A 23706-nucleotide genomic window follows, 5' to 3' on the forward strand; every position below is an offset into this window, starting at 1 on the left:
AATGTTCCTGGGGGTAGGTGTTGATGAAATGTCATCGCCGATTGCCAGCCTTGCCCTCGGCCATTTCGGAAGCTCGTGCCATGGCGATATAGGATGTTTGTAGAAACATGATCCTTTCTTGAGTTGATCGCCTTTATCATTGTTCCGAGTGCCGACCGATCGAGAGACCGTATAGAAACCGATATATGACCCTTCCGGGCGATATGTTCTGCACCGTAAGTGGTGAATACCAAATAAAATATTTGAGCGCATCAGTTCGGAGACCAAAACAGTATACTTATGCGTTATTGAGCATATCCTGATTCGAGACAACACTCTCGGTGTGAGCGTTGGCCTTTTATGCGATGCTTTGACCCAATCCCGGTTGCGCAGGACCCGCTTCCCGGGACACCTCCTCATTTGCAAAACCTCAAAAAGAGAGTATAAAGACTCTCGAAGAAATGGAAAAAGAGCGGGAAGGAGACATTACTAAAAAGCAACGTCCATGGCGATGGAAGATCGTGCGCGCTACATCCGTTTGCGAAGAAATCGGGTATCTTATTCACAAAACATACTACAGTAGCGGATCAAAATGGTGTGAAGTTCAGCTTAACAACAAAGAGTCAGATGGCGCCACCCGCAACGCCCGCGAAATGTAAACCGGTCGAGTTGGTTCTTGATGCTCTGTTCGGTTGGTGAGCCTGACAGCTTCAACAGACCCGTGAGACGGATGTCCGACAGCCTGGGTTCAGTAGAAAGCATCTGGGTTGTTGTCATGGCTTCGGTTCCCATAGCCGTTGTCGACATCATCCAAACTTCGATACTGCCCACCTCCACCCCGGCCACGTCCCCGACTGCCGCCGCCGCCGCCGCCGCCACCACCACCTCCACCACGATCTCCCCGGTAGCCGCCGCGAGCACCTCCTCTTGATCCATAGTTGTTGTTTCTGTTGTTACCACGACCGCGATCTCGGTTGCCACCACGGTAACCGCCTTGCCGGTCATCTCTGTCCCTGCCTCCTCGGCCGTGGTTTGGCCGGTAATTGTCGTTGCGACCATTCTGGTCCTCCTTGCGGTGAGCTTTGTTGGGAAAGTAACTCTCATACTCGCTCTCGTTCGCTGTCTCTTCCTCGATACGCAACATCTGCTTCTCGCCTACAACGCTATCAAACTCGAATGCCTGGTCCTGAGGTACGGGATGCCAGTTCACGATACGCGCAGCATCTGCTGGCCGGCCATTCTTGCGAATAGCCAGAACTACCGTCGGTACAGGGTTCTCACTGTAGAACTTTGTTCCCTTAGGTACGGCTTCCACCCTCGCAGCCCAGAGCTTGTTCTCAAAGCAGGAGATGGCTGTCACCTTCCACCTGACCCTGGCACCTATACCGCCAACCTTGTCCAGTATGCTCTTCGGGCACGGTTTCGGTGTGATGAGTATGCTGTTCGCAAGATATCGAATGTCGTCTCTCGGAGCGCCCTGAGGTAAGGAGACGAGGGAGGTCAACTTCTCGGTCACGTCGGAGGGAATCATGTAGCCGGTGTAGAAGACGGTCTTCTTGATCTGATAAGGCGGCGTGCCAGGCGGGGCGCTGCCCGACTTGACTTGTATGTTGTGCGCGTTGATCAGCTTCTGTATTTCGGCGATTTCGGCCACGGGATCGAGTTGTGTGGCATTCTCTGGGACCTGTATGACTTCAGTAGTGATGGGTCGGCGTGACGCCTGGTTTTGCGCCCTGAGCAGGTCCTCGTTGAACTGGAAGAAGAAGTCGCGGAAGGCCTTGGTATGCTTCACGCGGTCCTCGTAGATGTTCAGCTTCTCCGCGTCCTTGTATGTGTAGACGATGTCCTTGAGCAGCTCTTGCTTGAAGTCCATGGTATTCCTGAACTTCTGGCCTGCAGGTCCTATCGCGGGCTTCAGACAGACCATGTCGAAGTCTAATCGCTTGCTGCGAACCATGCGCTTGACGAGGTCGCCAAAGTCGGATTCTCCTCTGCCAGTCAGAAGCACACTAAGCGCATCCTTCTGGGCCATGGAAGATTCGACGAGCTCGACGATTTGTTCGTTCCACCAGCCTTGCCATGCGCGTGGTTCCTCCTTCTCAATACCTTCGCCGGTCGCTGCCAGAATGCCCGAGTCGTGCCACCAGCCTCCGTTGAGGAATATGTCGGGCGAGCCCAGCTGACCGATCGTCGCGCTGTTCCATAGCTGCTTGTTGGGTAGAGGGCTTGCGAATACTACGAAAGTCAGCCTCGGATGTAGAGGAAGTCGCGATGGACTTACAGGTGTTGTCGAAGTCATAGATGTGAATTGCCTTGACCTCGGATACGGCAGGCAGCTCTTTGTCGTCGCATGACCACCTTTTGAGCGCAGTGACAGTGTGGTATGTCGCCTTTCCGTTTGGCCCTGCGACGGCCGGCCTGGTTGAGGTTGCTAGCATGTCTGGTACGGAGCGTCGAACAGAGTGCGATGTGATGCGTCGGGTAGCGGCGAGGAGCATCCAGCGCGAAAACTACGCAGCAGTGGGCGCTAGGAGGTCCGCGATGAACTGCACACCTTTGGACACGTGCAGCGAGTGGAAGGGTGAATGTTGAGCGAACACGCTGCGTTTGCGTCGAGTCGCGACACTTTTGGTTGGCCCAAGCTCACTTCGGACGCCATGAGCTCATCATCCAAGCCACTTGATATTCCTCAAACCCCACAACACCAGAAAGCGCATGCCAGGAAGCACGGCCGGCTCGAACCAAGGCGACTCACACGATACGTGCGTAATATGTCTCTCTTCGGTCACAGAGAGGGCCATCACGTCCCCATGCAACCACTACACATTTGACTTCGTGTGTCTGGTGTCCTGGTTGCAGCAGCGGTCGACTTGCCCGCTATGTAAGTAGTCCCCTTTGATACCATAGAGCGTCTCTGATGATAAATGCAGGTAAAGCACGAGTCATCGCCGTGCAGTACGACTGGCGCTCTCCGACCGACTACAAAAGCTATGCTGTTCCTCGCAGCCAACCACCCGCCGACTCAAACGCATACCATAGCCGAACTGACCGGCCGGGCTCCCTCTTCGCGCCCTACGGGCTTCCTAGTAGACCCCGTGGTCCGCGTCGTCCATATTCACCACCCATCGAGGATGTTGCGCTGCGCAGACGCAGAGAGGTGTACCGAAGGCAGCTATATTCGCTACACATCGGCAGCAATCGCTACTCGGGATATCGCGACATATCTCCCCAAGTGATCGCAAGCTCTCCTGAGATGCAGTCAAAAGCACGTACTTGGATTCGTCGCGAACTCCGCGTCTTCACCTTCTTACACGCTGATCCGGCGGGCTCGTCCTCTGTTGCGGCAACGACGAGCAGCAATGCTGAGTTTCTGTTATCGTACATCGTTTCCATCTTGAAAATGGTCGACATAAAGGCCAGTAATGGGCACGCGGAGAACCTGTTGGCGGAACACTTAGGCCGAGAGAACAGCAAACTGTTTCTCCATGAGTTGAATGATTGGCTTAGAAGCCCGTACACGAAAGTTGAAGCATGGGATCGGGAAGTCCAGTATCAGGACGATGCGGAGGCAGCCTAGGGCCTCAGATCTATATTCTATCTGGTGGCGCAGCATAGTCATACACAAGACGCAATACCTGGAAACATGGCTCGACCGCCATTGCCATCTAAATGGCCACAAGGATGTCTGCCCGAGGTATATGTGACTAATTCAGGGTGTTCGCGACGGAGTTCGCATTACAACATTCGAGACATTGTATGCTCAGGCTAGGCTGAGTCAGGCTTAGCATATCAGCACCTTGATGTTTCGTGTTAGTTTCGCGTACCGCACGCCTGGCCCGTCCGCCTCAACCACCATCGCCGCATACTCTGCATAACGAAGTCGTGCATCTTCCATGCGAGAATAATGGCCATAGACGTTAACATAGCGCTCTGTCGTTGAGAGTGCAAGTTCACTGTGGTTCCAGAACTTCGCTCTGGTATGCTGGTGCTGTAATTTTGTCAGGCATGGCAAAAGGCAGCGTTTCGACTTCCCCGACCATACTGCTTGGTAAGACCGAGACGTTTCGATAACGCGGCAGTGCTGCTACGCCCTAGGCCAAATTTCCTTAGCATTGCCGTACGATATCAAATGCACCATGTGCCTCATATATGGGCATCTGGACATGGCTGCGATACGCGAGCTCCATCCTCCTTTCGTTGGTCTCGCCGTGGAGGCCTCGTTCTTCCCGTTTTCGTTTCTTGTTCCCAGCTTGAATTTACTACTAGCGCTGGATCGCTCTTTATAATACCTAATTTTATCAACGGCTAAGCTTCGGAGTTTCCTGTGAAGCGTAGAACCAGGCGCCTACAATTCACCATTCACACTCGACTGTCTTTCTCGTATCAGGATGCGCTCGTCTATTGCGCTCCTAGGCGCTCTTTGCGGCCTGTCTACCGCGAATCCACACCCGTGGATGTATGGAGTTCCGGAGTACCCAGATCTCGATATGAACGAGGTCATGACACAGGCAGATGTGGACTTGATGATGGCGGCAGCTGAAAACGGTACCGCCTCTGCAAGTTCTACAGAAGCCTCAAGCTCTTCGAGCCCGGCATCAGCTTCTTCTGGACAGGAACCTTGCGCAGTTGTTAGCATGGCCATCGCGGCATTACCCTCAGGAGCCCGACCTATTGTTCCTGCCGAACTAGGAGTACAATGTCTGCAGTCCGTACCTCTCGATACGGAGGGCAATGTCAGACTGATCGACGACCTCAAGCTCATGGTCAAATGGCAATCGAATATCGCATACCTCAAAAACCCACCAAAAGGCTACACCGAAGAGCCCCTCGACATCATGGGCGAGCTGGACACTATGCAAAAGCAGGTAGCGGACGGTACCTTCAAAAACGAGTACGAATTCCAGTTGAAGATGCTCAACACGTTCACGAAGGCGTACGACAACCACTTCGCCTACCAACCTGACATCCTTGCTTCAGCGATGCAGTTTCAGAGACCTCCTGGGTCAGAACTGGTTTCTGTCTCTTCAGACGGTACAGCGCTCCCAGAGATATTCACTTACAGGGATGTCATCAAAGCCAACACCGATTCTTCCTTCAAACCATCGTCTATCAAGGTGATCAACGGCATGGGCGCTCAGGACTATCTCGCAAATGTATCTGCTAGTTCCGATTTTCACGACGCTGACACGCGATGGAACGCCCTCTTTCCTTCGCAGGCTCTGCTCGCATCCGGCACTACCTTTCTTGGAAGCTTCAGAAGTGGCCAGTATCAAGGCCCCAACACAACCCTTGAGTTTGCAAATGGCACTACCTGGTCCCAGATGAATGTCGCTGTTGTAGTTGGGAACTTTACTGGTGTTGATAGCGGCAAAGCTTTCTTCCAGAAGTTTTGCACTGGGCCGAAGCGGGCTGCTCCTGCTCCTGCTCCTTCTCCGACAAGCAATTCCACAAGAACTGCACCTCCCGTGGCCACACCGACTCCCTCACATATTGGGTACCCTAAAGCTGAGCTGATCAACCGCAATCTCGCTGTTGGAGGATATTATCTCAATGGCTCAGGATACGAGGTAGGCCACACACACACTTTTACTTTTATTTATCTAACCAATATAGAATGTCGCCATTCTCAGTATCCCCTCTTACGAATCTCCTGATGCTCAAAGCTTTCAGAACACGATGCGAGATTTCATAAGGATGTCGCAGAAAGCGGGTAAAACGAAGATGATCTTCGATTTACGAGGCAACGGTGGAGGCAATGCGATTCTGGGTTACGATACTTTCAAGCAAGTATACCCACAGGCGGTCGCGGAGCCATTCGGAGGCACGCGCTTCCGCGCGAATGATGCTTTGAACTCTGCTGGAAAGATAACCCAAGACTTCCTCGCCAACAAAACCTTTGTCCAATCGAACCAAACCGCCTTCATGGAGGTGTTTGGTCGGGCCACCACACAAGCCGATATCTTCGCCCTCACAAGCGGATTCAACTATCAGCATATCCTCGATGTCAACAACAAGGCCATGAGTGGGTGGGACCAACTCTTTGGTCCCGAGCAGATCAATAACGATTCTTTCACCACGACGCTGCGGTACAACTTTTCGGACAGCGTCAGCACAACATACCAGGGCTTTTCAGTAATTGGCTACAACGACAATGCCAACGAAACCAGCACACCGCAGCCCTTCCAAGCCCAAGACATGGTCATGCTACACGACGGCATGTGCTCCTCAACCTGCGCGATCATCTCCGAACTACTCAAGAACCAAGGCGCAGTACGCACGATCGCCGTTGGCGGACGGCCCCAGCCCGGCCCGATGCAAGGAGTTGGTGGTACCAAAGGCGCCCAAGTTTTCGCCTGGGACGACATCCAAGTCCGTATGCAGTCCGTCTATTTTCTGGGCTCACCCGAGCAACGAAAAGCCTGGGACGAAACGGATCTTGGCAAAACTGCTTTCGCAACCCAACTCTTCAAGCGATCTGCATACAATGGCGGACAGATCGCCGGCGGCGTCAATCTCAAAGACAACCTGAGACAGAACGATGCGAGCGGTACGCCGTTAGAGTTCATGTATGAAGCCGCAGATTGCAGGATGTGGTTTACGGGCAAGATGATCTCCGATGTAACGGAGGTGTGGAAGGGTGTTGCTGACCGCATGTTTCGTGGCAACGGCACGATGGGGTGTGTGCAGGGCTCTTCAGGAGATCCATCGAGTATCAGTGGAGGAGGGCAATTGAGGGGTGGCGATGGCCAGTTAACGGAGAAGAGTGCAAGCACGATCGCTGTTGCAGGGCAAGGCATGAACGGCAATGGCAGTGCGCCGCAGCCGTTCACAGGCAATGCGCTCAAGACTACGATGGGAAGTCTGGGTTGGGCCGTTATGGCTGGTGTCATAGGCCTGGCTTCGTTCTTGTAGAAGTCAGCAGCCTCTTAACCTGATGCATATCAGGATCTTCGCTTTCCGATGTTAAAATTTCGTTGCAAATGTAAATGTTCATTCATATATACGCTTTGAGAACCAAAGTGTGTAAGTATGTACAGAAAGGTTGCAATTCCAGTCCCAAATAGACGCAACTGCTCCAGGCTTCCAGACGATCGCGCGTGTCTCGCACCACTACTATGATCGTTGCGAACGACAATTTACCAAGCGTTAGCGGACCACTGGTTCACGGTGAACGTAGCAGGTCCACCAGTGAAGGCCTCGGTACCAAATTGGTAAGCTACGATGGAGGTTAGCATACGCATTGTCATGGTAGTAGCATTGAGAAACTTACTAATGAGGTTCTGGCTGGAAGCAGGGTAGCCCTTGTTGTTGGTGAGGTATGCGAAGAACTCCTTGAGGTCGGCCTTGAAGTTGTAGATGGGCTGGCCAACAGGGGGCACAAAGCTGTAGACCTTCATGGAACCGTTGGGGCCGTAGAAGAGTTCCCAGGATCGGCCAGCAACAGTGACCATACCCTGCGAGGTACCGATGGGCCAGACGTCGTATCTGGCGAGCCAGACCATGAGCTCGTAGTCACCGCTGGAGGTGTCGTGGTTGATGTCCGCAGCAGTGAACAAATCGTATGCGACGTTGCTGCGCTGGTTGGTGGTGTCGTAGACCCAGTAGGCCTCCGTCTCCAGGTTGGTGTACTGGTTCACCTTCTTCTTGGTGATCTGACGTCCGGAGTAGACGTAGGACTTGACGTTGTCCTTTCCGCCGGCCCATGTCCATTTGGTGTGCCACTTGGCGCCAGTGGCTGACACGCTGTCGACGTAGGTGCACTGCGAGCCCGAGGTGGCGAAGCTGCGGCCCCAGATGTTGTTGTTAAGCTGGTAGCCGTTGCTGGAAAAGTATTCGTAGTCCTTGCAGAGCGTTGCTTGTTGCGCGAAGCCGACGGAGGCGAGAGCGCCGAGGATGACAGAAACGACCTTCATGGTGGATGTTTGGCGGCTGGGCGTTGGTTTTGAAAGTTCCCTGCTGTTCTGGAATCCATCTCTTCGTGCGGACCGTTTGACCTTTTGTACTTGCGAAATTGCGCCCTCCTAACAGGTATCCCCCATGGCATTGTTACTCGACTTTAGACGGTGGTGATATTTGTAGTGGACCTTCATATATTATGAGCTTCGTCAAGCGCGATCCGTCCCTAGATTCCGAATGATCATCCACATGTTTCTATTGTAGTGGCAATCACCTCGTGGCAAGTGGTGCTAACGCGAACACCTGACATGTGTAGGACCACTACGGAGAAATCAAATTACCTCACCAATGAGAAGAGCATGGGCTTACCTCTTCTAGTCGCGTGCATTGGCATTTCTCGTCTCCCCGCGTACTTCAGCCTCGGAAAATTTACTCGGTCAATCTTAATATTTGCCGTTATCATTTCCCGGGAACCTGGCCTGCTCGAAGTCGTCCAAGACCCCGGAACAAGGCCCTAGAACGTAAGCTCTTCCGACTACAACCTCCTCAAACTGTAACAATCGGCTCACCTACTTTTCGGCGGAATTTCGATGATCCATGGGCAAGATAGGTATGATGCAACACCATTGGTTAAGCTTGACAAGCCTTAGTTCCCATGTGTACAAGCTCCGTAGATGGATGTCAAGTCGACGGAAACGATGCCCGATGTTCCTGGCTGAACGTGCTGTGAGAGCATGGTACATGGAAGTATCTTTGTGCGCTTGCTGCAACTGGAAATCGATTTCTGCATGTAACCAAAAAAGATCGACTTTCGCTGTTCGGGAAACTCTTGGAAGCAAAGCACAGGTCTGTAAATATACTCAGGTTGAGCTACTGTCTTGCTGGAGGAAAGGAGTAATTGGGGAGACTTTTCGCCGAAGAACACACCTTGCGGTACTAGCCGTGCTTGAATTCTAGACATAAGGACTATGTCCTCGTGATGTCGGAGTGTTCCGAACATGGCTGCAATCGTTCGTCTGGTGCTGGGGGAACCACGTTGGTTACAGGGTAGCATGGGCGTTGTTTTCTCAGGTGTCACATTTTGCCAAGGCGCGCAGCCGCATCTGGCCGCGCTCTCCCTCCCAACCTCCTGAGGTCACCTACCTCTCACAGCTTCTTGCTGAAGTTCTTTCAAAGACAGCATTCGTGTCATTCGCGCTTGCTTCCTTGGACTCTTTTCCATGTGTCAAAGAGCGTTGTGTCGGTTACCGAGGCTTTTTCGGAAGCCGCCGTACCGCGATTCCATCGTCAAAACGCGGCGCTGCGTCCTTACCCACGCGTGAAGGGCTGCTTCCCCTTTTCGGATCTACCGCATGCCTCATCTTATTCCATCACGTTGGTGTTCAGCGGTCTTCGTTTGTCGCTCGACGCCTCCGTGAAGTCAGAACCCTCGGAATCCCCAAGCGTTCTCGCACTGGACCTGATACCTAGGTACTGTTGAGTGAATTCTCCATCAGAACCTCGCTCGATAAGAGAAGAAAGAGAGCTGATCCATCCACAAGTGTATGGGCTAGTAAGCTGAGGAGAGGTTTGACGGTGATTATAAGAGCTTGCCAGGTGCTGGGCTAGGTCCGTACCTACCTAGGTAGCTCTCAGCGATCAAGTACGTTCATGGCTACCTAGGTATCATCCATGGTATCGATCACGACGCCATGCAGTACACAGAAGAATTGAAGCGATGAAGAGTAACATCACCACGTCCTGACTAGTCAGTAGTGTCTGTCCCCTTTCTCCAATTCTCGTACAGTCTCTGCACGAAGAGGCGCGTCGGAGGTGAACGTCCAGGAAGAGGGAGGGCATTCCTGATCAGCCAACGCTCATCTTGATTTTGCCCTGAGGCTTGCATGAAGTAGTTGTCATGAAACACACAACCTGCTGTATGTATTGGATACTTATGTTCTGGGCGGATCGATCGACCCGTCCTCGGGGTTGATTTGTGAACGCCAAGGCACTGAGCCGCGGGCTCGGAAAGTGCTGTTGGCTCGTGCGGCAACCAAGGATCAGCACAATCCCTCCAACTGATCATAACGACTCCAGTACAGCATCGTCACAACAGTTACTATGATCGTTCTGCACGAAGGCCACTGACGCGTACACATTGGATTCACCGGCGAACTTCTGGTGCTTTCGTCCCTTGAAAAATTGGACATATCTCGACAATGCGACGCGTGCTCCCTCGCTCATTTCCACTCTTCGTGGGCGCCTGCGGCATGACGGAACATCTTGACGCCGCTTTTCAGTACCGTTCTGGGCGGCCGGATATGGCGTTCTAGACACTGAACCGAGATGAGGGTCCCTGGAAATATTCCATGCTTGCTCCACGTGTTTCCAGGCCCGAGACGTGAAGTCACAGCGACTTCCTGTCAAGTACATAACGCCGTATAGCGGCCTTTTCTCGTTGTCAGGAGCCTTCTAGCAAGACGATACCGAGGCTCTCGGGGTTCGATGGCTCTAGAAGGATTTTCGCTAGATCATCCGAAGGGATGTCCTCGCTCATGTTTCATGTTGCTTGAATCAAGAACCTAAGATGCTGCACCTAGAACCGATCGTCACAGGGGAAGCACAGTGTCGCAACACCGCCTCTTGGATCCTGCATGCCCCATACGGTATAGCTATACGTTCACCTGTCACGTCAGCTTCCGCCCAACGGCCCCAGCTGCTTCTAACGGCGGCTCTAGCCCCTTCTAAGCACTGGTCTCCCGTAGGATACGATGGTATTGCATGTTTACCTGCACGTCTAACCGCCGCCACGTTCCTGGTGGCTGTTTTGGGCGGGGCACTGAACTGACATGTAATCACCAAGCGAGATGGCGATGTCTTGGGACAGTGACTCCGTGTATGGAAGGATTCAGCAAGTATAAAGCCCACAATGCCTGCCTTTGTTCAAGGGGTACGCTTGACGCTCAACACACTCGTTCTCTACACGTTCTTTTCCAGTCTTTGAATTCTTCGATCTTTACTTCGTCGTTGTCTTCAGACAGTCCCTCTTTACAAGAACAATTACTCCACTACCCACCCAACCAACACTTCAAAGTTCTACTTCAAAATGAAGGCCTCCATCTTCGCTCTCGCTCTTGCTGGTGCTGCTAGCGCCCACACCACTGTTTACAGCATTTCTGTCAACGGAAAGACCCAGGGTCTCGGAAATGTTGCTGGTGGATACATTGACTCTCCTCCCAACAACAACCCCATCGTTGATGTCACCTCCAAGTCTATGGAGTGCAATGTAGCCGGCATCAAGGCTTCCAAGTCCGTTGCCGTCAACGGTGGTGATGAGATTGCTGTAAGTATCTCTATGATACCTTCTGAATATAACAAGCACTAACGACTTTCTCCAGGTTGAATGGCACCACAACAACGCTGACGCTAGCGACGACATCATCGACCCATCCCACATGGGACCCATCACTGTCTACATGTCCAAGGCTGGTTCTTCCATGTCATGGACAAAGATTGCCGAGGACGGCTACGATGGCAAATCATGGGCTGTTGACAAGCTTATCAAGGGCTCATACACTGGCAAGCCAGGACAGCACAAGTTCACTCTGCCCAAGGTTGCACCTGGCGAGTACATCATCCGCCCCGAGATCATTGCCCTCCACGAGGGTGATCGCATTGGTGGTGCGCAATTCTACCAGGAGTGCATCCACGTAAAGGTCGGTGGCTCTGGTACCACTGCTCTGCCCGCAGGTGTTGCTATCCCTGGTCACCTCAGCGCTCAGGACGCTGGTGTCCACTTCAACCTATACGGCTCATACTCCAGCTACCCCATCCCGGGCCCGAAGCTCTGGAACGGTGCCGGTGCTGCTGCTCCTGCTGCTCCTGCTAAGCCTACCACCACAAAGGTCGCCGCACCCGCCGCTACCACCACCAAGGCTGCTGCCCCTACCACTACCAAGGTCGCCGCCCCCACTACCACAGCCAAGACCACTCTCGCCACTGTTGCTAAGCCGGCTCCTACTGCCGGCGGTGCTACCGCTCAGAAGTACGGCCAGTGCGGTGGCCAGGGCTACTCCGGTGCTACCAGCTGCGCTTCAGGCTGCAAGTGCGTCAAGCAGAATGACTGGTACTCCCAGTGCTTGTAAGCGCTCTTCTGAGTTGCGGGCGTTATCAGGACACCAAAAACGTGATGCTGGTGTCTTCGTGTGTGGTTCATGATGGACTTCTTTTTTCTAGATCTTTGTTAGTGTTTAGTAGGCTTTGCCTCCTGCAATAAGCGGCTTGAGCGTCGCTGCATTCGATTCATATGTACATACATAATCCTCACGACGAATTGGATTTGATGCCTTTTCGGCTTTACCGGTCTCGCTGCTCTCCTTCTGCCTACACATACTCTATTCCTTGTTCCGGTGATTTCACGGCTGTCAGAAGAGGATGTGAACAGCTCATTTGTGACAGATCTGGTTCTGCCTAGGTGGCCCAAACACGTGATGTGAGAAACCTCGCGTACCTGGCTAGGTGGCTGCCTGAATTGCAATACTTCGCGACTGACACTTCACACATTAACTCTACACGCGGACTTTTCCTATGCGCTGAGATAGTCCATCATGAATCAAGATTATCATATCAGCATGGGTCCCTCAGGGTTTGCTACTGAAGATACATGTCAAATTACAGTGCTGCGCGGCCACGCACGATTTGTCGTCAAAGTCGACGTCGCGCGAGTGAAGGACACAATTTTTGGTAGAAAAATGCTACAAGAGATGGAACTCAGGAAAGGGCGTTCGTGGAGCAAGACGAGGGACAAGCCACTTTTCGACCTGGTGCATCAATACTGCCAATCTCTTCTTGAGAGCTTGGCTCCGCGGACGTCACTCCAGGACCTTAGCCTTGAAGCCTTTCTCCACGCGCCTACTTATGATCTAGAGCTCATCCAAGGAGACAGTGACGAGGATGTACGGATCGTGGGAGAAGACCAGTGCGCGTACACGCCAGCTTTCTTCACCTCCCCTATGCGCACCACCGACTTGCCTAGACCATGCAAAGCACTACGTCACTTCGAGGCGCGCAACGTTTGGATAGCACGCACAGCAAATGAGGGGAAGAATCTCGATGCGATCCAGGGCAGAGTAGTAACGGCAGAGGGTGTCCCGCTTTACTTCAAACCGCGAATGGAGCTGCGTGAGGCAGAATTCGAGCGTGAGCTCTGTATTCTCAGACGTATCGACGAAACCGGGCTGGCAGCTCGGCTGAGAGTGCCTAGACTGCAGGGTGTGGTGGTGTCGGGCGAGGCTACCATCGGCATGTTGATGACACTGATCACTTCATCCAGCATAGGGACCCACTTGCGAAGTGCTGGCCTTCAGGACAGACAAGAGTTGCATAAACAGTGGGAAGAACAACTCACAGCCATCGTGCGGGAGCTCCACGCTCACGGCCTCGTGTGGGGCGATGTCCACCCGATGAATGTTCTCATTGACGAAGAGATGAACGCTTGGGCCATTGATTTCGGTGGGATGAACAATGCGGAGTTCGTGGATGACGAGAAGCGCGAGACCCTCGAGGGTGACTGGCAGGGCCTCAGGAGAGTGTTTCAGGAGTGGCTTCCAGACGCAAAGAGACGGAGCCAGTGGTAGTGACGGTGTATGGCGCAGAGACGTCAGCTGTGCCACGTGTGTGATGGTCCGGTAACCCCAGTGCGCATGTCACGGCGTGTACCTGGCTGTGTTGGGACACCCGGGCCAGGTCAAATGCCATGGTTGACTAAGCCGGCTATTTGCGCAACAGGACCCTGAATCTCATCATTTCGCCGCCGACACTCGGACAACCGTGTCTGGGCCTCTGCGGAGATTGACAAGTCTTAAAACATCACAACATGCCTCACTTTCACCTGCCCCCTTAAGTTCTTCTCCAAACTCATGAGAGCTCACAAACCGCCATCATGATCGCTCCTTCCTGCGCCTTTACCCGTGTCGGCTTGAGGCGCATTCCGAACGCCCCTTCCCCTCGGAACAGCAATCCCGGCACCTTCGAACGCGCACGCATCAACGTCCACCCCTCGAATGTCGTCCGCAGGCCACATGTCTCGGGGCCAAACACAGCAGGCAGAGTCGCGGACAATGCGCAGACGATTCCTGGGCCAAGCTGGCTTTGGCTCCAGCCCATTGTCGGACCCTTCCGCGCATACGGTCGCGCACAACAAAGGAGGCCATACAGGACACAACTCATATCTTCGCTCGTCATATACTTTATCGGCGACCTCGTTGCGCAGACCATTGCGCCCGAGGAAACCCACAAAGTGGCAGAAGATGCGGACGACAAGGGCTGGGTTCAAGAATGGAGCGACGGCCGTGACTGGGCCCGAACAGGGCGAGCGCTGACAATTGGAGGAGTCAGCTCTATCCCATCGTTCAAGTGGTTCATGTGGCTGTCAAACAACTTCAACTACAGCTCCAAGATCCTGTCGCTCTCGACCAAGGTATGTGCCTCTACTGCATCCTCTTCGAACACTTGCTTATTATCCAACAGGTCTTCATAAACCAGGCGTTTTTCACCCCATTATTCAACTCCTACTTCTTCGGCATGCAGTCGCTTCTATCCGGCGCTACGTTACCCGAAATCGTCGAACGCATCAAGAACACAGTGCCAACAAGCTGGATCAACAGCTGCAAAGTCTGGCCCATGGTCACGGCATTCAGCTTCACGTACATCCCGATAGAATACAGAAGCATATTTGGTGGTGTCATTGCCATTGGGTGGCAGACTTACCTTAGTCTGCTCAACACAAGAGCCGCGGCAAAGGAGGGGAAGGAGCATCTAGCGACACACGACGCACCCGTAACCGTCCGAACAAACCACGCTAGAATCGAGCATGGCATGTTCGGGCAGAAGTGCGCTGCGTAGACCACAGCTGCTGCGAAGCCACTTTGGAAGTCTTGTTGCCTCGTTGCACAAAGCGGCCCACCATACGACTATTGTCGAAACATTCGTTTGCTGAACTCTCAGCTACCTATATTTCCTTTGTTCGATTACAATAATCACAAGACGGTACATTACGCATTAGACGGAGTAAAGGATTCGGTCGATACCACGCGCGCTGCATAAAGAATGCGCGAACACATCAGTCATACCATTAGAATTTTATCTATTTTCGCATACCTCTCGCTTGCTTTTCTGGCCTTTCTTCAGCCCCTAACCCACGGCCCACTCAACAACAAAACGTACGGCGGTTCTCGGCCCGAGGCTTTAGCAATACCCACGCGGCACCCACGCGGCTCCCACTCTGCTATGCCAGACGCACGTCATTTACACGAAAGAAGGTCTCTTGGAACGATAAGATCCGCTACAATTGCGACAAATATCTGAATTGGGAGTCAGGGCCGTGGCAAGCGTCGTGTGATGTCATCATGTCGAGCGCTGTAAATATGAACATGAAAATAATTCAAAACAATCTGTACATACGCTTCGCTTCTAGACAGCACGTCCAAATACTTTTGAGACTTTTCTCATCACCTTGTCCATATCCTGAAATACTAGATCTTCATTATGTCTAACTCTGCAGGCCGGCGCATAGACGAGGAGGCGAATACATCATGGCGCCAGCGCTCTGAACTCGAGAAGATGGCCGATCTACCACAAAATCTGGACGATGAACTCACACGGCTCGACAAACAGTTTTGGATCTCCGGTTCTAAACTGAAGGAAATCGTTAGCCGCTTCAGAGAAGAGTTGGAAGAAGGCCTCACCAAAGACAAGCAAGAGGGCATCCCTATGAACATCACCTGGGTGCATAATCTGCCTTCGGGAAAAGAGAAGGGCACGATATTGACTATTGATCTCGGGGGTACAAACTTGAGAGTTTGTAAAGTAGATCTGCATGGAGATCAGGGCGGGAAAGAAGGAGATGGGAAGCACAGCATGGAGCAAGAGCAGTACAAGCTGCCAGAAGAGATGAAGACTGGCGATGCCGATAGTCTCTGGACTTTCGTTACAGAAAAGGTTGCGGCATTCATCCAGGACCACCGACTAGATCAACAATACACCGCGGAGAAGCCCATGCCATTGGGTTTCACATTCAGTTACCCAGCGACACAGAAACGTATCGACCACGCAGTCCTGCAGACATGGACCAAGGGTTTCGACATCAAGGGCGTAGAAGGCCAGGACGCCGCGAAGCAACTTCGAGAGAAGCTGCAAGAAAGGAAGCTGCCGGTTGAGTTGATTTGCGTGATCAACGATACCGTCGGTGCCATGGTGGCCTCCGCCTACAACGACCCCGAGACGATTGTTGGCGCTATCTTTGGTACTGGTTGCAATGCAGCTTTCATGGCCAGCCTCTCAAGAATTGGAAAACTGGACTCCAACGACGACAGAATCACTGACGCATCATCCCACAACTGCGCAACGAAGGGCGAAGAGAAGATGGCGATCAATTGCGAATATGGCGCCTTCGATCAAGCCAAGCGTGTCCTTCCCCTCACAAAGTACGACGAGCAGATCGATGCAGAGAGCCCGCGACCTGGAGAGCAGACTTTCGAGAAGCTCTCCGCTGGCCTGTACCTAGGCGAGATCTTCCGTCTCATACTGGTAGATCTCTTAGATCGCGATCTCGTTTTCAGTCAAGCCTCAGACCAGGGACTTCAAAAGCTGCGTGAGCCATACAGTATCGATACAGGCTTCCTATCTCAGATAGAAGACGATGAGTCGCCCAAGTTCACCAAAACACGCGAACTCTTCCACTCTACACTCTCACTACAGCCCACAGACGTCGAGATCGAACTCTCGCGTAGATTAGCTGAGATGATCGCCGTGCGTGGTGCGCGACTGTGTGCCTGTGGTGTAGCTGCCATTTGCACGATGGAGAGTATCGAGAAAGGCCATGTAGCTGCAGACGGGAGTGTTGCAAATAAGCACCCAAAATTCAAGAGGAGATGGGCCAAGGCTTTGGGCGAAGTCCTGGGATGGAAAGAAGAGGACTGTGGAGGAGATGGGCCTATCACGATTACGAGCGCGGAAGACGGGAGTGGAGTTGGTTGCGCAATTATTGGGGCTATGGAGTTGGAGAGAAGGGCCAAGACGAAGAGTCGCTGAGGCAGGGAGTTTCGATTTTGATGAAGGGACACATGTCATAGATCAACACGGTGTTGACAGAATAACTGCCGTGCTCGTTGCTTCTTGGTTGGCTTGAGCCTAGCTGTACCGCGCTCATCTACCGAGGTAGTTACGCAGTCAACACATTGAGGCAGAGTAGTAGTCCATCTTCAACCTCGTCAAGTACATGTATATCAAATTTTATGGATAGAGTGCGTCACCAGACCTGCACTGCTGATCTAGAAGGTCGTCAACATCCACGATGCTTTTTCGTGGCTCGCCCAAGGTACGACAAGTTGACCTCGGCACATGAAATTTTGAAGAAGGCACGATGTGTTCACGGAGTCACCCTGACGCGCTCGTCCGCTCAGCTCCATACACAGCCTCCTGAATACTAGCTCACAGCTATGTTCTGGCTAGGAGGCCATCCGGTACGGCTCGGCGAGAAGCGACCTCAGATTTTGGTACCTGAGATGAAAGGATCAGCATGTGTCTCCTGCATCTCCGCTGTTTCTATAACAACTCTCAGTTGGCAAGTTGCTTTTGATGCTGTTCTCCGCGATGGTTCACGCTGCGCACTAAAGCGTTCAGATCTAGATGCGTTGAGATCTGTCATGGACCCTGGATCTCAATGCCAAACTTCACTAGTCGGCGATCTCGGTCTGCCGCCCACGGTTCACCCACAATCCGACGCACATCTTACCCACGGGTGCCAAACGGCACGTCGCGCCCCCGCAACCAACCAGCGATCAACTTCACCAACAGCGCCGTCATCAAGCTAGTGTCGCAGAGCTGCGTGGGACCTGGTCACGATGTGCGGTGTGCTGTTGGTTGTACCGCTGGCAGAGGGCGTGTGGGCCCGCAGGTACGGTGGCATGAGGTGTAAGAGTGATGTATGATGACAGGACCCGTGGGGAGTTGTTTTTCTATGTTTTTGGAATATCCGGGTCTGTCAGTGTCAAGGCACGCAAATGCACAGGTTGAGGGGTGGTGCACGGGCAAGTGTACCGGCGCGGTGAGTCTTTTCATCGGCGAGCTCGTGCAGATGCCATAATGCAGAACAGGCGGTATATAACGTGGAGTCGACTTCAGCGGTCAAGAGCACACAAAATCGTTATCTCTGGCTACCGCGGCTACCTCCCAGGCGACGATCTTTAAACATAGCAGATAGTCCAGCACATTTTCTCACCGGACCTCGCTTGCCGAGACACCATCAAATCACCAACACATGGCTGGCGACTACCAGCTCCACACCGCAACTCCAATCCGCTATCGGGAAAACTTCGGAGTCACATCCGCGTGCTCGGCACGAGGCCACACCCACGCGATCACAGGTCAAATGTTCGCGCCAACACCATATGACTGCACCACGCCCCCATGGCCAGTACAAACCAGCCCTTTTCCGAATTTCCCCGTGCAGCAAACCTCGACCAACACTTCGCCGGCATCGCCTTTCGCGGACCCACGTCTCCCACGACCAGCGCCTCGTGAACACACCCTGCAAGATGACTTGTTCTATGCATTCACACGAGACGCCTACTTATCCAGTGAGACAACCGCCGCGAGCCAGGTAGCACGAAACTTGCAACTCTATCATCCTCCACAACAGAACATACATCGTACACTCCCATTACCAAGAGTCACCAAGCAAGGACCAAACAACAACCACAACAACAACTTGCACTTCACCAACCCGTTCCAACCCCTTACGCCACTCACACCTTCAACTCCAAACCATTTCAAGATGGCAGTCACAAGCAGACCACTCCCATCATTGCTGCCTCACTCCGGCCCCATGGCATCGAAACCAGAGAGTGCTGCTCCATGGTCATTCCCAAACCTCAAGAAGAAGCGTCGTCGCCGGGCAAGTCAGATCTTCAACATGAACTTCAGCTTTGGCTTTGGGTCTCGGCGGAAGAGTCAAGATCGCTCCCCTGACGTCAGCCCACGCACATCCATATCATCGGCTTCGGGCTCTCCAAGGTCGGGGATAGAGGAAAGCTGCAAAAGACAAAGAGTTGATTCAAGAGCAACAGATGCTGAAGCTCTGTTCGCCTCCGAGAAGAACAGTACCGAGAAGACCTTGACAGTATTGGCGCCATCCACACGGTGTGACAGCACGGGTGAAGTGCATCCAGGTCAACTCGTCGACTTCAGCTCCACACCTGTTCCCACTGCATCGGAACCCATAGTTGCTCCTGCGCCTGTTCCTGCTCCCACACATAGCAACCCAGCAAGCGAGTTCGAGCTTCGCTTGAGTAGCGACACATACCACGACTACCTCGCCACCACCCAACGACGAAGATCCTTCCCTGCCGGCGAGTGGGCAGCGCGACGAGTCCGCGAGGAGTTCCAGATGCTACACAAGCTCGAGAAGCTTGAGACCAAAGTCGAAGACCCCTTCAAGAAGTTCAGGGAGTCTGCGAAAAGGCTGTGCACCGTTGAGCGAAAGACAAAGACGTCAGCAACCACCTCTTCCAACATCATCGCACCAGCACCCGTTGCGAATGCATCGAACATGCCTTGCGAACTCCACCGTACACCAAGCGATCCAAGCACCGAGGCCTTCCTCAAACATGTTCGCGCAAGTCTCGATGCGAGGAAGAAGGAGAACAAGATGAGCGAGCGCGGGCGTTCGTATTCGATCTTCGAGGATGAAGTGGAGAAGGGTTTTCTGGACGACGCGCCATTATAATCATCATCTCCGAGCTGGACTTGAGAGATTTGTATCAACGATTACATGTTTGGATTAGGCATTGTCGCATATCGACACCGGCGTTTTGAGGGTCGGATACCCGTTGTATATCCTCATTTTAGCGTGCATATGTGCTTTCCAGAGGTCGTCTAGGTTGACTTGACCTCTGATGGATGAATCGATACCATTTTTACCACACCACAATCATGTATCCGCTTGCTTCTTTGCTCTTGTGACTTCTCTTCCCGTTTGCTACTCCTTCTTATGGTCTATAGGGCACCCGCAAGTACACCCCATAAAGCTACACCAACATTTCCAATAGCGAAGTACTGAAGTGTAGTGTTCTTGAATGGGTCTATGGTGACGATAGCCGTTACAGTCGTGATGAGGACGATGAAGATGGGGTAGACCGTGAGTCGGAACACTGAGTAGGCGAAGGGTGGCAGCATGGTCGCTTAATGCGAGGTATAAGCTGTCGATACGCAGGAAAAAGAGGACAGAACGCGTGCGACAGAGACGTGAATATTCGATAGAGCACAAAAGTGGTGGCACAATGAAGAGAAGCGAGGTCTTCCGTCCCATGGTACTCGCAATCCAAAGAGTATTGCGCATGCATCCAGGGGCAATACAACAGACACTCGGAAGCGTTCGAGTACCTATCTCAGACCACTACATCCAACGCCCTTACATCTTCCCACCTCCTACCGACTCCTCCACCTAACACCCCCAACCCACTTAACCCACCCCTCAACACTCTCCCTCTTCTCGACATCCTCCTCCACCCCACCCTCCTGTATCAACTCAACCGTATAAAAGTTCTTAGCCAACTCCTCATTCCCCGCCAACCGATGCACAAAACTATGGCAAGCCCTACACAACCACGCCACGCTATTCAGCTTATCCTCTGTATGCCACCCCCGCTTCCGCACGCGCGCATGCGCCGCTTTGGGAATGAGATGGTGGTATGTCAACGGTACCCAGTCTCTGCTGCAGAGCTCGCAGGCGGTGGCGCGCGTGCTGCTCCATATTGGGGGCGGGGCGGTGACGGCAGAGATGTACGTTGTTAGGAGCGGTGTGAGGAGGTTGTGTTGGTCGATCGTGTCGGAGGTGGGTGGGAGGAGACCGTAGCTTTCTAGGCTGTCGATTGCGGTGGGTGGAATGGTGTGCAGGAGGGCGGTGGAGGTGGAGGAGGAGAGGGGCGTCGTGTAGAGGTCTTGGAGGGTCGGTGAGTCTTTGAAGATGGAGTGCGTGAGCGTGCGCAGTTCGGCGGGGAGGAAGGGGAAGATTAGGGTGCTTAGATACTGTTTCTTCTGTTGGTGAGGCTCTAGAGTACGCGTGTGTGTATGTTTGTAGGGATGGTATACTTCTATGAATTCGCCCAGGTCTTCTGCATCCGTTTCTTGGGTTTCCACGACCGTTGGTGCGACCTCCTGCTTCACGATCTCATTGTTCCCACTCTTCGACCCCTTCTTCGCATGTCTCTTCTTCTTCGGTTTCGGCTTCTCGATTGGCGCAGCTAAAGCTTTGAGGACGGGTTCACTCAAGCAGTCGCGGAAGGTTTCGAAGTTGGATTGCTCCTCAGCAGGTATTGGTTCAGCCATGCTCAACAGAGTCGTAACGCGATGCGCGATATTGCGAAAGGATCTGTACGCGCATGCGCATGATGAGAAGCATCAGTGGCGCCATTGTGATGCTCATATAGTGGAGGGAGTGATGACGAAGTCGTGAACCTTCGCGTTCGCGAGGCGAGGCACTAACTCGCGGGGAAGCACAAGGGCGGCTTGAGGGCTCACGGCTCAGCATACGGACTCGTATCTGCTATCGAAAGTTATAGATGCTATACAGTGTCAAGGCTGCCTGAATGTGAGATGTTGGGTATCGGTCACAGGGCGTGCATTCATCGTCTCAGTCTTGGTACATTGGTCACGGCAAGCAAAATGGTGTTCATGGCTCGTGAACTTGGATCACATTTGTTTCTTCTTTGGAACATCCAGCAGGCTACATGGTATACACCATGCCGCCGTCCTGTACTTGATTCTACCATCGCATCATGAGCATCGACCAGTAGCTCGAAGTGGCTACGCCGTACGCGAACCGCGCAACCCGTAAGCATGGAACGGAGTGCATTCGCACACATATACTGGCATCCGGGCGTCGCAGAGGTAACTGGTAACGTCGCGAAAGATCCAATCCTGACAATGACTGTCAGACTTAGGCCTTCTTCTTGCCGCCCTTAGCAAGACGGTCCGCCTTGCCCTTGGCCTGCTCCCGCCGCCTGTTCTCACGGTCCATGAGCTCCTTCTTCTCCTTCTCCAGCTCAGCACGCTCCTCAGCCTCGGCCTTCTTCCGCGCCGCCTCAGCATCCCTACGCTCGCGAACCAGCTTTAGGCGTTCGAGGTCGGCACGCGCCTGCTCCGTCTTGCCCTCAGCGTGTAGTTTGTCATATCGGTCCTTGCTGGCTTGTGCCTGGAGAGCCTCACGCTCGCGACGGGAGAGCTGAGACAGGTCTTGCTGCTTGCCTTTGCCCTTAGCAGCGGCAGCAGCGGGCTCAGCGTCTGGGTCGACAGGTGCCTTCGCGGCTTGTGTACGGGCTTTCGCGGTGTGGTTTGGGTTCGCGGGCATATCGTCGTCTTCCTCTTCGGAGGAGTCGGTGGGCATGTCGCCTGCCTCGGGGGTCTTCTGTGACTTCTTCGCGATCGCGGCCGCCTTGCGCTTCTTTGCGAGTTCGCGACGCTGCTCGCGCGTCAGTTCTTCTTGTGCGGGCTTGCCGTCCTCGTCGCCAGACTCTTCTTCAGAAGATTCTTCCTCTTCGGAGGACTCTTCGTCAACCTTGTCGGGTTGTTCCTGCGGTTATTTGTCAGACAGTCTCTGCGACTTTGGTAAATCAGGTACTTACACCCCACATGCCAACGACCTCGCCATCTGCATTCAGCGGTTGTAGGTCGCGTGAGAACTTCTTGCCGCCTCCGCGCTTGACCTTGTTGAACTTGCCGCCGCGGCCACGTCCTGCTGAAGACATGTTGTGTGTCTGAGTTGTTTGTGGAGAAGTGGAAAGTGTTCGGTGACTGCTTGCAGATCGAGTCCGTATGCTGATCGAGGGACTTTGTCGGTATCGAGGGGTTTGGGGTTGCGGTTGAGTGTGTAGTTCTTCTCGCAGTACTCCGAACCGTGGGAAGCTTTAGTGGAGAGTGGGTAAGGTGCGTTTGTGTAAGGATCTCCGTTCACAAGGGCGGGTGTGAGAGTGCAGGTCTATCAAACTACAGGTTGTTAGCTTCCCACCCCACGTTGTTCGCCGCCTACAGAGTCTTTATTCACCTGTACGCCCAAAACTTCAATCTGGTCTTCAAAATTGCAAAAGAGTCACTCCCACAGGCCGACAACAAAACCCCGCGCCGCCGCCCAAAATCCCCTGCCCCACCATACTCGTCACACCCAACGCGCCAGCCTTGATTCGCTCACATGACCCCTGCTTCGCTGCTAACCCTAACCATGCAAGCGCCCATTAGTCATCCGAAATCTTCGCAGCCATCAAAATCAACGCGTCGCGCGATCCTCTTCTGTTCATTAAAACTGAACACCCCATTATTCACTCTGTGTCTTCCACTCAATGAAGATTTGGAGGGGAAAATGGAGGTTAGAATGATTATGCGTTCGCTTACCCCCTTCTCTTCTGCGCTTTGCGCTGGTGGAGCGAAGGTAAATATATTGGACGGTACATACCTCTCTGCCTGCATGTGATGTTGCGCTCGGGACTCGATCGAGTATGAAAATACCCTTACTTCATCGTTTCGCATTCGCTGAAGCTGTGATAGGAGGCTTATGATGATCTTATCATCGTCGTGAGCGCAGAGTCCTCTGGTCGCGCTTCGTGATGCGCGGCGCGTCCAGCAAGCCAGAAGTGCCTCTGTCGTCTCCTGCCTGCCTTCAAAGTGCTTCTCAACCTTCGCACACGATTTCGCAACAGGAACAGGCAGCAGTCCGTTTGTGTCGATCTACCCATCGTCAACTAGGCATCTGCAATTGTTCAGAAGCCTGGAAAAACATATCACAGGCTTCCTTGTACTCCT

General features: G+C 53.2%; 10 protein-coding genes across 10 annotated transcripts; 6 read left to right on the top strand and 4 right to left on the bottom strand.

Annotated features, from left to right (window-relative positions):
* Window positions 1–727: 727 nt before the first annotated feature.
* J4E90_000652 (uncharacterized protein) lies at window positions 728–2477 on the bottom strand (the record flags this gene model as incomplete). Its single annotated transcript, XM_051430248.1, has 2 exons — window positions 728–2214; window positions 2261–2477. The coding sequence occupies 2 exons, from the start codon at window positions 2475–2477 to the stop codon at window positions 728–730; spliced, it is 1704 nt and encodes a 567-aa protein (XP_051295735.1).
* A 1989-nt stretch (window positions 2478–4466) lies between these two features.
* Window positions 4467–6891, top strand: J4E90_000653 (uncharacterized protein; the record flags this gene model as incomplete). The annotated part of the gene is made up of 2 exons (XM_051430249.1): window positions 4467–5546; window positions 5593–6891. The coding sequence occupies 2 exons, from the start codon at window positions 4467–4469 to the stop codon at window positions 6889–6891; spliced, it is 2379 nt and encodes a 792-aa protein (XP_051295736.1).
* Window positions 6892–7115: 224 nt separating this feature from the next.
* J4E90_000654 (uncharacterized protein) lies at window positions 7116–7892 on the bottom strand (the record flags this gene model as incomplete). The annotated part of the gene is made up of 2 exons (XM_051430250.1): window positions 7116–7195; window positions 7250–7892. 2 exons carry the CDS (start codon window positions 7890–7892, stop codon window positions 7116–7118), a joined length of 723 nt encoding a protein of 240 aa, XP_051295737.1.
* Window positions 7893–10960: 3068 nt separating this feature from the next.
* On the top strand, window positions 10961–11999 carry J4E90_000655 (uncharacterized protein; the record flags this gene model as incomplete). Its single annotated transcript, XM_051430251.1, has 2 exons — window positions 10961–11197; window positions 11253–11999. 2 exons carry the CDS (start codon window positions 10961–10963, stop codon window positions 11997–11999), a joined length of 984 nt encoding a protein of 327 aa, XP_051295738.1.
* Window positions 12000–12485: 486 nt separating this feature from the next.
* Window positions 12486–13490, top strand: J4E90_000656 (uncharacterized protein; the record flags this gene model as incomplete). Its single annotated transcript, XM_051430252.1, has 2 exons — window positions 12486–12489; window positions 12532–13490. 2 exons carry the CDS (start codon window positions 12486–12488, stop codon window positions 13488–13490), a joined length of 963 nt encoding a protein of 320 aa, XP_051295739.1.
* Window positions 13491–13795: 305 nt separating this feature from the next.
* On the top strand, window positions 13796–14757 carry J4E90_000657 (uncharacterized protein; the record flags this gene model as incomplete). The annotated part of the gene is made up of 2 exons (XM_051430253.1): window positions 13796–14332; window positions 14383–14757. 2 exons carry the CDS (start codon window positions 13796–13798, stop codon window positions 14755–14757), a joined length of 912 nt encoding a protein of 303 aa, XP_051295740.1.
* A 642-nt stretch (window positions 14758–15399) lies between these two features.
* Window positions 15400–16944, top strand: J4E90_000658 (uncharacterized protein; the record flags this gene model as incomplete). The annotated part of the gene is made up of 1 exon (XM_051430254.1): window positions 15400–16944. The coding sequence occupies one exon, from the start codon at window positions 15400–15402 to the stop codon at window positions 16942–16944; it is 1545 nt and encodes a 514-aa protein (XP_051295741.1).
* A 1744-nt stretch (window positions 16945–18688) lies between these two features.
* J4E90_000659 (uncharacterized protein) lies at window positions 18689–19639 on the top strand (the record flags this gene model as incomplete). Its single annotated transcript, XM_051430255.1, has 1 exon — window positions 18689–19639. The coding sequence occupies one exon, from the start codon at window positions 18689–18691 to the stop codon at window positions 19637–19639; it is 951 nt and encodes a 316-aa protein (XP_051295742.1).
* A 701-nt stretch (window positions 19640–20340) lies between these two features.
* J4E90_000660 (uncharacterized protein) lies at window positions 20341–21240 on the bottom strand (the record flags this gene model as incomplete). Its single annotated transcript, XM_051430256.1, has 2 exons — window positions 20341–20940; window positions 21004–21240. The coding sequence occupies 2 exons, from the start codon at window positions 21238–21240 to the stop codon at window positions 20341–20343; spliced, it is 837 nt and encodes a 278-aa protein (XP_051295743.1).
* Window positions 21241–21850: 610 nt separating this feature from the next.
* On the bottom strand, window positions 21851–22658 carry J4E90_000661 (uncharacterized protein; the record flags this gene model as incomplete). The annotated part of the gene is made up of 2 exons (XM_051430257.1): window positions 21851–22483; window positions 22536–22658. The coding sequence occupies 2 exons, from the start codon at window positions 22656–22658 to the stop codon at window positions 21851–21853; spliced, it is 756 nt and encodes a 251-aa protein (XP_051295744.1).
* Between the last annotated feature and the right edge of the window lie 1048 nt (window positions 22659–23706).

The sequence above is a fragment of the Alternaria incomplexa genome, assembly GCF_024043165.1.
Source record: "Alternaria incomplexa strain BMP 0042 chromosome Unknown scaffold_1, whole genome shotgun sequence".
NCBI classification, from domain to species: Eukaryota; Fungi; Ascomycota; class Dothideomycetes; order Pleosporales; family Pleosporaceae; genus Alternaria; species Alternaria incomplexa.